This window comes from Carassius gibelio, chromosome A14 (assembly GCF_023724105.1).
Source record: "Carassius gibelio isolate Cgi1373 ecotype wild population from Czech Republic chromosome A14, carGib1.2-hapl.c, whole genome shotgun sequence".
NCBI lineage: Eukaryota > Metazoa > Chordata > Actinopteri > Cypriniformes > Cyprinidae > Carassius > Carassius gibelio.
In genome coordinates, this window is record NC_068384.1 from 17,562,222 (window position 1) to 17,574,567 (window position 12,346).

Here is a 12,346-nt window from a genome sequence, read left to right on the forward strand (position 1 = left end):
ATAGAAAACCGCTGGAGAACGCGAGATGATTCCTAGGGCACAGATGATTCGCTTCCCTGAAGGAATGAAATCTGAGCGAAATAGCGTGCGGCACCCAGGTATATGATGCGTGCGCATGCGTAAGGGTGGTGCCAAGCGCTATTTGGCCAATAGGATTGGCGAGATGGTATAGGGCTTCAGACATTCGTCACACCGAGGGGTGTTCCCATAGCATCGAAGTGACCTATGAAAGGGAACAGATGCCATGCATTGTGTCTATGCATAGTCAAATAATTTCTTCCATAAATAATTAATTTTACTGATTAAATTGCAGTTGGATACGAAGACTTTAAAATATTTTTTTATAATATCATTTAGCCTTTTAAAGCACTGCAGACTGCAGCCAAAGGGGGAAGAAGGGATAAAAAGGGAATTTATATTGATCAGGAATATTTGAAAATCTTAGTATTTTTTTCATCCTATTTATTTTTTTATTTTTTATTTTTTTGTGTGTAATGCATGCATTAGAGATTCTATGACAAGAGGAAGCACAAATTTGTATTATAATAGGCATAAACTAACATTTTACTTTGTAAGTTAATTTGCTGAGCAAAGATTGACGACGATAAATTAGAGACATAGAAAACAAGAAAAGCGCCCAGGGCTATTAAAACAGCAATGTTCAACATCTAGCATTCATTCTTGAACACCGAATTAGTTGTCGCAAGGATCATGTGACACTGAAAACCATTTTTGCAGTTGTGAGCGCAGAATCACCTGTTTTATAATTAACCTTGACACTATATATCAGATTTTGTCTTTGATTTGTTATTAGGTAGAAGCAAAGCAAGTGCCTAAGATGTTAAATAAATCCTCAAGTTTAAACAATATGTATAACTTCTTTTTTGATAGCCTGCTTTGTCAGAGAACGCCTACGTTTAGATACTTTTGGTATCACATGGTTTACTTGCTAAACGGCTATTAACAAGTTAATAAATGACTTCAACAGAACGCACACGATAACCATTTTCCGCATGACTGGGAGCGTCTTTATTCGTGTTTTTCTCGTCTTGTGGGTGGAGCCACAGTCTCAAGGAACTTTGAATGCTTGCTTATCAATATTCATAAGGCGTCGTGACAATAAGAAGTGAACGCAACGTATGAGCCTGCTTAATATTTATTGGTTTCCGCATGACTGGGAGCGTCTTTATTCGTGTTTTTCTCGTCTTGTGGGTGGAGCCACAGTCTCAAGGAACTTTGAATGCTTGCTTATCAATATTCATAAGGCGTCGTGACAATAAGAAGTGAACGCAACGTATGAGCCTGCTTAATATTTATTGGTTTCCGCATGACTGGGAGCGTCTTTATTCGTGTTTTTCTCGTCTTGTGGGTGGAGCCACAGTCTCAAGGAACTTTGAATAGTGGCTTATCAATATTCATAAGGCGTCGTGACAATAAGAAGTGAACGCAACGTATGAGCCTGCTTAATATTTATTGGTTTCCGCATGACTGGGAGCGTCTTTATTCGTGTTTTTCTCGTCTTGTGGGTGGAGCCACAGTCTCAAGGAACTTTGAATAGTGGCTTATCAATATTCATAAGGCGTCGTGACAATAAGAAGGGAACGCAACGTATGAGCCTGCTTAATATTTATAAGTGGACTTTCGCTGTTGGAGGACATTAAAACATTACGGACTTAAATTGGTCATAGTAGGTATTCTGACTCCCTTCTAAAGAGCTTCCTTTGGGTTCGTACTACGAGTAACGTTAGTTCAACACCCTTCCTGATCAGCAAATCTACGAGTTTTTTATTTCGCTTTCAGAAGGAAAACATCTGACAGCACAACTGTAAGTTATTTACTTCATTCACATTACTGAGTGAGTACTTAATTGCATCAGCTTATTTTGCCTTCTTAGTGATCCGAAAGTTTCAGTTCTTTAGTTCTTAAGGCGCTTGAGCATTTAGTATTTCATGACAGATGGATTTAGATAACAAGATGTCAGATGTGACTGTAAATGAAACTAAAGAGGATCAATAAGAGTCTGTGTTTTTGTTTGAACATTTCTGGGAAATAACTCTTCATAAAATATTTTTTGGGGGGTGACTGTGATGGTCTTATACTAAAATTCATAATATAACGCTAGAGAAGAGTAACCCTTGACAAGTCTTCTTTCAAAATGTGCTGTCATGGGCTTGTCCCAGTGAAGAAAGATTGACCTACTTACTAGGATACTGCAATCTTCAAGCAACTGACTTCTGAGAGGCCTGGCCTTCAGTTATCAAGCTGTTAGATGTTTGTAAATCCAGATTTTTGTTCATTATGGCTATTAAACATCTAGAATAAGAAAGAAGCAAACACGTTCTTTTCTCGGTCCATGCTTTAGGGGAAGTGTCTTTGAAAACACATGCTGTATTTTGGGGGTAATTCCTAACAGAATACAGTAGTTATCTTTAAGTACAGTGTGAATTCAGGTAATCTGGGAAAATGTTTGAAATGTTGGTATTTATTTTTAGATCTATTTAACACATAAGATCAACACATTAGACTTTTCTGAAATCCCTAAGATGTTTTCTAGACTTTTGAAAACGATGCCCACATTCGCTCTGCCTAAATAATAGGAAATATACATCTATATATATATAGAACATAATACTCATATATAGATCAGTGGAATCTACCTATTTAAATCTATGGCTGTACCTTCATGGATGGTGACGTGACATGCGTTTTAGGTTGTGTAGTGTAAACTGAGAACGTTTCTGAAACACAGTGGAAATGCCAGTGTAGTTTTCATTTTAAAACGCACTAGTGTAATCAAGTTCTCCATTCTATTCAAATTTGGGCAACTCTGGGAACTGCCTCCACTAGCTCTTTGTACTCAGCAATAGCGCCCCCTAATTCTTCTCTCATTCCATTGGTTTAGCTTCTTCTTATTTCTCTCATTTCCCTCTCTCTCTCTTCCTCACTCTTTCTGTTGCCATCTCTTTTCCTTAGGCTGTGGTGCCATTGTATTCTTTAATACATTTCACTGAGTTAATTAAAGGCCATGGATATTTTCATATTTTACATTTATGTCAATGTCAACTTTATTCATATAGCACCATTAAAAACAACAACTGTTGACCAAGGTGCTTAACAAAATATCAAAGCCTTCAATAAAAACAATAACAACATACAGATTATACACATTTAAAATCACTAAATACACAAATGAACTAACTAAAAAAAACTAAATGCTAAAATAAAATTGTTTTGAGCTTTCCCTTGAAATCATGTACCGTAGTAGCAGTTCTAATGTACATAGGTAAACTGTTCCAGAGTTTCGGTGCAGCAATAGAAAAGGCACGATCACCTCTTAGTTTCAACGTAGCCCTCAGAACATTTAGTTGTCTCTAAATGGATGACCTCGGAGACCTAGCTGGGTTGTAAACGGAGAGTAAATCAGCCAAATACCCAGGATTTAGACCATTCAAACACTTAAAGATCAGTAGCAGCACTTTAAAATCAATTCTAAAATGGACTGGGAGCCAGTGCAAGGAAATTAAAATGCCCATATAAAGGGAATTACAGTAGTCTAATCTTGTTGAGACGAAGACATGAATCACTTTTTCAAAGTCTGGCTAGGATTCTGAGATGAAAAAAAAAAAACTGGTTTTAACCACAGAACTTAACTGTTTGTAAAATTTGACAGAGCTATCAAAACACACTCCCAAATTCTTCACTTATGGTTTGATAAATGGAGACAGCGGACCAAAATCTAAACAAGAGGAGATAAAGTCTCCTGAGGATTCAAAAACTGTAATCTCAATTTTGTTTTCATTGAGATTAAGAAAATTTAAGGACATCCAAGCCTTTATGTCAGCAAGACAAGACAAGCCAACATAGTATCCATGCCCCTCTAATCAGATTCCAGGGGCAGATAAATCTTCAGATCAATTAAATTAAATATTGTGTTTCTTAAAAATTTACCCCAGAAGAAGCATATACAGTGAAAATAAAATCGGAGCAAGGATAGAGCCTTCTCGCGAGTTCTCCAATATTAACAGAAAAACGTATGTTATAAAGATAAGACTGAAACCATTTAAGAGCATTTCCCAGAATGCCTACACAATACTCCAGTCATGAAATGAGAACTTTATGGTCAACTGTGTCAAATGCTGCATTTAGATCCAACAACACTAGCACCACACAGATTTGCCAAGAAGAGTCTTTAAAAGAGTATCCTCGAGCCAAGGCTCTGACTTAAATTGACATTTTTTGGCTTTCAAAGGAGCTATAGATATTAAAATATTAGTGCAGGTAGTATTAAACTGATTGAGATACTTTGTACCATTCCTGTTGTAGCAAAACTGGTTGGATATACGAAAAACTTCCTTAAAAACAGCAGAAAAATCAATGCCACCAGCAAACAGCCTTGGGAAGGGAGAGTACCATTAAAACTAGTGGGAACTGTACATACAATAGGCTTATGGTCAGAAATGACATGTTCCTCTATTTCCAATCACACTGTCAGGCCATATGATAAAACAACATCAAGAGTGTAAATTTACATTTTTTTTTTTTTTTTTTTTTATCATTATGTTTGATCATATTTTAGTTGACTAATAACTTTGTGGGTGTGCGTGCATGTGTGTGTGTGTGGGTGGGTGTGCATGAGTCTGTGTATACAACTTTGTCAACTGGCCTGGGCGCAGATCCCCCTCCTGATCAGTGATTTGACCCATTGTATATACTAAACTAACTGGGTATTTGGGCAATTAAATTAACTGTGTACTTCATCCTGATACCTTTGCATGTTCCTTTAATACGTTTCCCAGATTCCATCTCTGTAGCATCTCTCTTGCTAGCTGGTTTAGCTATCTCCCAGCTACTGTGAACTTATGCTAATGTTTTAACCTCCAGTAGAACACCCATTTCTAATTATAGCATATATTATCATTAAACTTATACAGTCCCTAAATACATATTTCATCCATTTGAAGACTGTCCCAGGTTACCCAAAGCATGCTGTCCCACATTTATTCACAAACATAATTTGACAACAATTAGGAACATTGTATTATTTATGACGGATTTATGTCCTTAACATGAATCTAGTCAGAATCCTGTCACTGACCTTGTCATGCAATTTCAAGGGGAGCTTCTTGATTGAAAAAGTGCCCCGCCCCTTTCTGTGGAATCACCCCCATGAAGTCACATGATTTCAGTAACATGACATCTATGATAAAATTATAGTAAAATCCTGTTGACTAAATTTAGTTAGAACAGGAAATAAACACACTGGCATTGAGGTGTTCCAGATTACCAGAATTCCCCCTACTGTATGAGTCATTTTTAAGAATAGTTGTAGTAACATCAGTGTGTTTGTGTGTGAGTGTGTGTGTGTGGGTGTGAGATTGTGATTGTGAAAATCATGGAAATAAAGCATAATGTCATACTATGATGCAACATGAGAAAAAACAGTAACTCAACAGTAGTTCAAATAAAAATGACATAATTTCCCAATGTTATATTTTTTGTAATTACAAGAGACTGTGTCAATCTAACATACATTCTATAACGTATGGAAATGTTGAAGCATTATTTATCAGTAGATCTGTTTCTTTTGTTTCCCTTTAGTGACCATGTCGGACTCTGTGGACGCCAGACAAGTGAATGCCAAAGAGTATGTGTGATGCTAATGAAAGTTAATTAAGTACAGAACTTTAAATTACAAGGACCAGACATATAATACGTAGGTTTGGCTTTAAAGGAATAGGTCACCCAACACTGAAACTTTTCTGAAACATAGATAAGTTTGTTTCTTCATCGGAAGAGATTTGGAGGAATGTAGCATTTCATTAGCTGCTCACAAATGGATGCTCTACAGTGAATGGGTGCCGTCAGAATGAGAGTCCAGACAGCTGATAAAAACATCACAGTAATCCACAAATAATCCACACGGCTTCAGTATATAGATGTATGAATTCTAAAGCAAACAGCTGTGTTTGTAAAAAATAATAGTTGCTTGACGGCACCCATTCACTGCAGAGGATCCATTGGTGAACAAGCTATGTAATGCTACATTTCTCCAAATCTAATGAACAAACAAACTCATCTACATCTTAGATGGCCTGAGGGTCAGTATATTTTCAGCAAATATTCATTTGTGGGCGAACTGTTCCTTTAAACTCAAAATTAGAGCAACCCATTGTTGTTAAAGGAATCACTGGTCAAAATCATCACATTGTGAAGTTAATGAAAGTAACTTTTGTGAACCCTATGAATCTGGCTATTAAGTTAGGATACATTCAAGTTTTGCTTTAAATCATGACTTAAATTTGGGTCACATAAAGATCCTCAAATACAGATTTTGTCTCACACGTACTGGACACATACAGGATGATAGAATGTACATTTTTGGGTGTTTGAACATTGTGAGGTTAATGAAACCTCAGGTTAATGAAAGTAAATGATAACTTACTTCTTTTTTAATTACCACTTCCCGAAGTGACTGGAAATCATTTCCAGATTAATTATGAATGCATAATAGAAGTCTCTTGGTTTGCACAGGGATCCGTGTCTCAAAGACGCCAGAGGTAATAAGACGGATGCCGGAGGCGATCAGACGGATGCCAAACCACGTTCAGATGATTTTCAATACAACATGAACTACCCCAGTATGGGACAATGTGTCATCATCAACAACAAGAATTTCCATAAAAAAACAGGTAAGAGCCGGAACTAACACAGACGGGTTAAACAAGTTAGTACTAATGTTCTCAAATGTATTTATTTTTTGAACAGGAATGGGGGTTCGTAATGGGACAGACCAGGATGCAAAGAATGCGATGGAGACCTTCACAAATCTAGGCTTCAAAATTAAAATTACCAATGACCAGACAGTCTCACAGATGAGAGATCTGTTAACTAAAGGTATTCAGTAACACTTTAGAATAGGGAACACTTATTCAATATTAATAACTACCACTTTTCCCTCAATAAATTTCTAATTTGCTGCTTATTAATAGTTAGTAAGGTTGTTGTTAAGTTTAGGTATTGGATAGGATTAGGGATGTAGAATAAGGCATTCATATATGCTTAGTTAGAATAAATAAATAGCTAATATTCTAGTAATATGCATGCTAATAAGGAACTAGTTAGGAGACCCTAAAATAAAGTGTTACCAAATATATATATATTTTTTTTGTTGCAAATTGCTGCCCGAGTCTAAAAAGTGATTGGTTATAATAATTGAATCAATCAGTCATAAATCCATGAATTGTTCCATCCTCAGTGTCTCGGGAAGATCACAGTAAGTCGGCCATGTTTGTGTGTGTGCTGCTGAGTCATGGAGATGATGGAAACATATATGGTACAGACGGCTGCATTGAGCTGAAGCAACTGTTTACGCTCTTCAGAGGAGACCGCTGCAGATCACTGGTGGGGAAACCCAAGCTTTTCTTCATTCAGGTGAGCTGAAGAGTAAGAGTTATATAGAAGAGCACGGTTTATTTATTTTTTTATTTATTGTATAACCATTACTATTAAAGTCGTTAATATTTTGAAATATATTTTTTTTATATAATTTATGCTTTTATTTTAATGTTAGTTAAAGTTTTAATGCTTCTGATGTGTGCTTTTGACATTATTATTATTATTTATAATATTTTAATTTGATCTTAATTTATTACTTATAGTACATTATATTCATTGAAAATGAGAAATGTTGTCTTTGCAGCTAGCTGAAATAAAAATAAGTTTAGGTGTTTAATTTTTTATTTTATTTACTTGACGTTTATTTTTAAGTTTCAGATATCTTGAGTGATTTTTTTGGTTTTAGTTTTAGTAAAAAAAAAAAAAACTCCGCTTGGCAAAGATATTTTACAATTACAATAAAAACTAAATATATTGTTTCTTATCTATTAAAAGATATTTAAAAATTTTACATATCAATAAAATTATTTAAAATAAAGGAACAGTTCACCCCAAAAATTTACATTTGCTGAAAATGTACTCAACCTCAGGCCACCCATTATGAGATTGTTTCTTCATCCGAACAGATTTTGCTTAGCAATTACACCACTTGCTGAGCAATGATTCCTCTGCAGTGAATGGGTGCCGTCAGAATGAGAGTCCTAATAGCTGATAAAAACATCATAATAATCCACAAGATGTTGACTTGATGAACTGGAGATGTGTTTATTACTTGTGGAATATTGTGATGTTTTTATCAGCTGTTCGGACGCTCATTCTGACGGCACCCATTCACTGCAGAGGACCCATTGCTGAGCAACTCATCTACATCTCTGATGGCCTGAGGGAAAGTAATTTTCTAGGAAATGTTCATTTTTGTGTGCACTATTCCTTTAAAAACGAACAATTCTTGCATTTCCTGTTCAAAAATGGATGTATTGAAGGGCTCTTTCCTTTTATTGAAGTAGCCAATAGAGTTGTGTTCACTAACAGTGTTGAGTACTCGAGACTCGGACTCGGTCTTGGACTCGGTCTCGAGACCGTATTTTAATGGTCTCGGTCTTGTCATGGACTCGTGTGCATTTTGACTCGGTATTGACTCGGACTCGAACATATTAGGAATCGGACTTATGCCCGAGTCCACTCGAGTCCCAATCAAAATATTTCATTAGATTATCCATTGCTGTTACAGAAAGTGATGAAATGGTAACTTTTGTCAGTCCCCGCTTCCTCTGCGCCAGTAGAGAGAGTTTTTAGTCGGGGTGGATTGATCATGAGACCACATCGTGCTTGGTTGGGTAGCAGGATGGTCTCCTCACTTATTTTTTTGAAAAGTAATTATGCCCATCTTTAATCTTCACAACATCTAAAGTGCACATAATCCAAGACATTTTCAGGATATTAGCAGTCATTAGTTAAGCTTCAGGGTTAAAAGTTATGTAAAAGCTGTTACAGTTGAACATTTACAGGTATAGTGGTACAGTAATGTTACTTGTACTAGAAGTGTTATGTGGAATTACAATATAGAATCGTACCGTAATGTTACTAGTACTAGAAAGGTTATATGGATGTGTATAGTGGTACAACGATGTTATGTGAAAATGAGCACTTAATATTGACAAGTAACAATTCATAATTCTAATAAAATTACCTTTACACCACATACTATGTGGCCCTTTTACCCTTTATTGTTTCCATCATAGATTTTACATACTCTTGAAGATTTCTTTAGGTCTTGTCTCAGACCCAATCTCTCTGGTCTCGGTCTTGACTCGGACTCGACCCTTTCTGAACTCGGTCTTGACTCGGACTCGACCCTCTCTGGACTCGATCTGGACTCGGACTCGAATGAGTCGGTCTCGACTACAACACTGTTCACTAACATGCAGAAATGCAAATTGTACAGCATAAACCGCTTGCACTGTTTTGAGATGAATAGCTCTTATATGAACTGCAAACTGTACTGGACAGAACTCTCACTCTAATGATGAACAGACATCAATAATAAAAGTTTTAACAGCCCATTTTGATTTGACAAGGTGTTTAAATGTATAGTTTACACAGATGTTTGAGTGTGTTTGTCCTGTGTGCCTCCAGGCTTGCAGAGGCTCAGATCTAGATGGTGGCATTGAGGCCGACAGTGTAAGTGAAGAGAACACACAGAAGATTCCTGTTGAGGCAGATTTTTTGTATGCCTACTCCACTCCACCAGGTTACTAATCTTATTTCTTGAGATCCAAATAAGAAAATGCGCAGATGCAAATGCCCTAACTGTCTTGTTTTCTGTCTGTCCTCAGGTTATTACTCCTGGAGGAATGTTGGTAATGGTTCCTGGTTCATCTTCTCGCTGTGTGAGATGCTGTCAAAATATGGCAAGCAACTGGAGATCATGCAGATCATGACACGTGTTAACCACAAGGTGGCGCTGGAATTTAAATCCTCCTCCAATCTGCCAGGGTTTGATGGCATGAAACAGATCCCATGCATTGTGTCTATGCTGACCAAAGAACTCTATTTCTCTAAATAATTTATGTGTATTGTACTGATTACATTGCAGTGGGTATGAACACATTTAAATCATTTTGAATAATATTATGCAGCCTTTTAAAGCGCTGCAGACAAAGGGGGGAAAAGGGATAAAAAGGGAATTTATTTAATCATGAATATTTTAATTGATCTGTATCTTTTTTCATGAAAGTCTGGGAGTCTGAAAGTTCACAATTCTCAGGTTTATCATCAGCAGGCATTAAAGATTATCTGACAAGAGGAAGTTCTGAACATAAACACGATTTGTATTATGATAAATAAACATTTTGCTTGGCTATTTAGTTTGTGTGTGTTGTGTAATTTGCTTTGAAATTCTGAAGGGGACACTAAAAACATTAATGCATATGTACATAGATAGATAGATAGATAGATAGTGTAGCGTATCAGACCCCAACCAGACAAATTAAAGAGTCGATCAGGACTGTGTTTGAAACATGAGCAGAATTCCTCAGAAAGGCAACAGGAGGTTGTAAATCATTCCTAGTGCCAGAGTCAGAAGCAACATAACCAACCAACCAACTCTTTCACTGAACAGCTTTCAACATTAACACTACTAGAACAATTATTGACAATTAAAATACGGAGAATTTCAAATTTGGGGCAAGTAATCAAGATGCAACGCCGGCCAGCACATGTAAACCCATGAGAGTTATAAACAAGATCCTTGGATTGACCCCCCCTCCTAGCAGAACCAGAATTCCTCTTAACCTCTGGTGCCCACAGAACATCTTTTGTCAGAGAATGGCACAAGAACTGTCTTTTATAGATATAAATGGAACAAAATGAACTCAAAATGACTTATAAATGAATATGGAGTTAAGCGATGGACTGATATTCATTTAGATGTAACCCACACATTTGACTATCATGTTTATAATCACTTATTGTGTATGTCTTTTAATAACTATTGGATAGCTTAAGGATACATATTCCTGTTCCGTATGTATGTGTTTGAATCTGTTAGCTTGAAACAATCCTGACCATCAGTTATTTGTCAAATGTATCGTATTCTTGTTATAGGAATCATGTCCAAAATTAGACCCCCGATCTTGTTACTCTGCTAATTGATAGTGTTTTCACTATAGTTTGGATATTAATGTCCAGCGCAGATTTGATGTTAAACGGCTCGTTCAGTGAATCGCAGGGTGTCTGATCAGCCGTGAAACAGTGATTCTGTCAAAATTCCCTTTATGATTCCCTTTCAACTAAATTGACCTTCCTTACAATAGATAGATAGATAGATAGATCTTTTTTATCTTTTCTAAAAAAAAATTTTTTTTTACTTTCTATTTATCAGATAATCCTAAGAAAAAGTATCTGTTTTGGACCAAAATATTGAGGAAGGACAATATTAACATTGATGATAATAAGAAATGTTTCTTGTGCACCAGATCAGCACAAGGTTACTCGCACCAAATACTGATTTATTTAAAAGAAGTGAAGTGATAAAAAAATATTAAAATTACTATTTTTACAAAGAAACAAGTGTCTAAAACTATCTTGACTTCATTATTCTGCTTGAAAGCAGTATAAATCAGATATTATACATTTAATTAATAATTTGAATTTATTATTATGTTTTCCATTTTGTTGTCTGCATTAGAGATAACAGCAGTCTTAACCACAAGGTGGCGCTCTGTCCTCAGATCCCGGTCGAGTGCTTAAAAACAAGGTGTGTTCCTGAGAAATGCAACAGAAAGCAGAACAACTCCCTGAAACTTCACCCTTTTTTCTGTTTCAGTCTTGTTTCTCAACCATCCGTCAAGCTGTTTCCTTTTCGTGTTTGTTTTCATTAAAAATGTATACGGGGGAACAAAGAATAACAAAGAATAACTGACTCTTACAAATAATAACTGAGTCCAATGTATTATTTAAAAGGGGTTTGTGTTGTTAGAGTTGGTGTGTTGCATAGACTATAAAAGGTGTGTTGCATCATATGCTGGGAGTTTCACGGCTTGGGCGGCAAAGATAAGATACGAGACTCTCTCTCTCTCTCTCTCTCTCCCTGTGTGTGTGTGTGTGTGTGTGTGTGTGTGTGTGTGTGTGTGTGTGTGTTTTCACGCGTGGGACAGCTAGGATAGAATTGCACAGCTATAATGCTTTTAACAACTTTCATTGCTTCTCTCATCTCTACAGATCAAAATCTTTCTGGAAATGTCATATCAGTTACAGTCATGGACAAAGGTATTATATGCACAAACCTAGAGCACTAAATAAAAACATGCAAAACATAAATGCAATGTTGCACAATATCTGCATATACATATATGTGATATAGCGCAAATTAAGTCTCAGAAACACTGAAACTATTGGGCAACAATTTTCTATTCACCCATAACCAGCACTAAAGTGCGATATCATAATT

The 12,346-nt window shown here is 36.2% G+C and overlaps 1 protein-coding gene across 1 annotated transcript; it reads left to right on the forward strand.

Annotated features, from left to right (window-relative positions):
* Positions 1-1,278: 1,278 nt before the first annotated feature.
* LOC128027693 (caspase-3) lies at positions 1,279-10,262 on the forward strand. The gene is made up of 7 exons (XM_052615505.1): positions 1,279-1,825; positions 5,599-5,644; positions 6,532-6,689; positions 6,766-6,894; positions 7,256-7,431; positions 9,532-9,646; positions 9,732-10,262. Exons 2-7 carry the CDS (start codon positions 5,604-5,606, stop codon positions 9,959-9,961), a joined length of 849 nt encoding a protein of 282 aa, XP_052471465.1. The 5' UTR covers positions 1,279-1,825; positions 5,599-5,603; the 3' UTR covers positions 9,962-10,262.
* Positions 10,263-12,346: the final 2,084 nt, after the last annotated feature.

Bases quoted from the DNA above. Each gene is read 5' to 3' on its own strand.
- LOC128027693 (XM_052615505.1), top strand. From the start codon at position 5,604: ATGTCGGACTCTGTGGACGCCAGACAAGTGAATGCCAAAGA. The intron at 6,690-6,765 runs GTAAGAGCCGGA...TTTTTTGAACAG, and splicing joins GAATTTCCATAAAAAAACAG to GAATGGGGGTTCGTAATGGG. The intron at 6,895-7,255 runs GTATTCAGTAAC...TTCCATCCTCAG, and splicing joins GAGAGATCTGTTAACTAAAG to TGTCTCGGGAAGATCACAGT.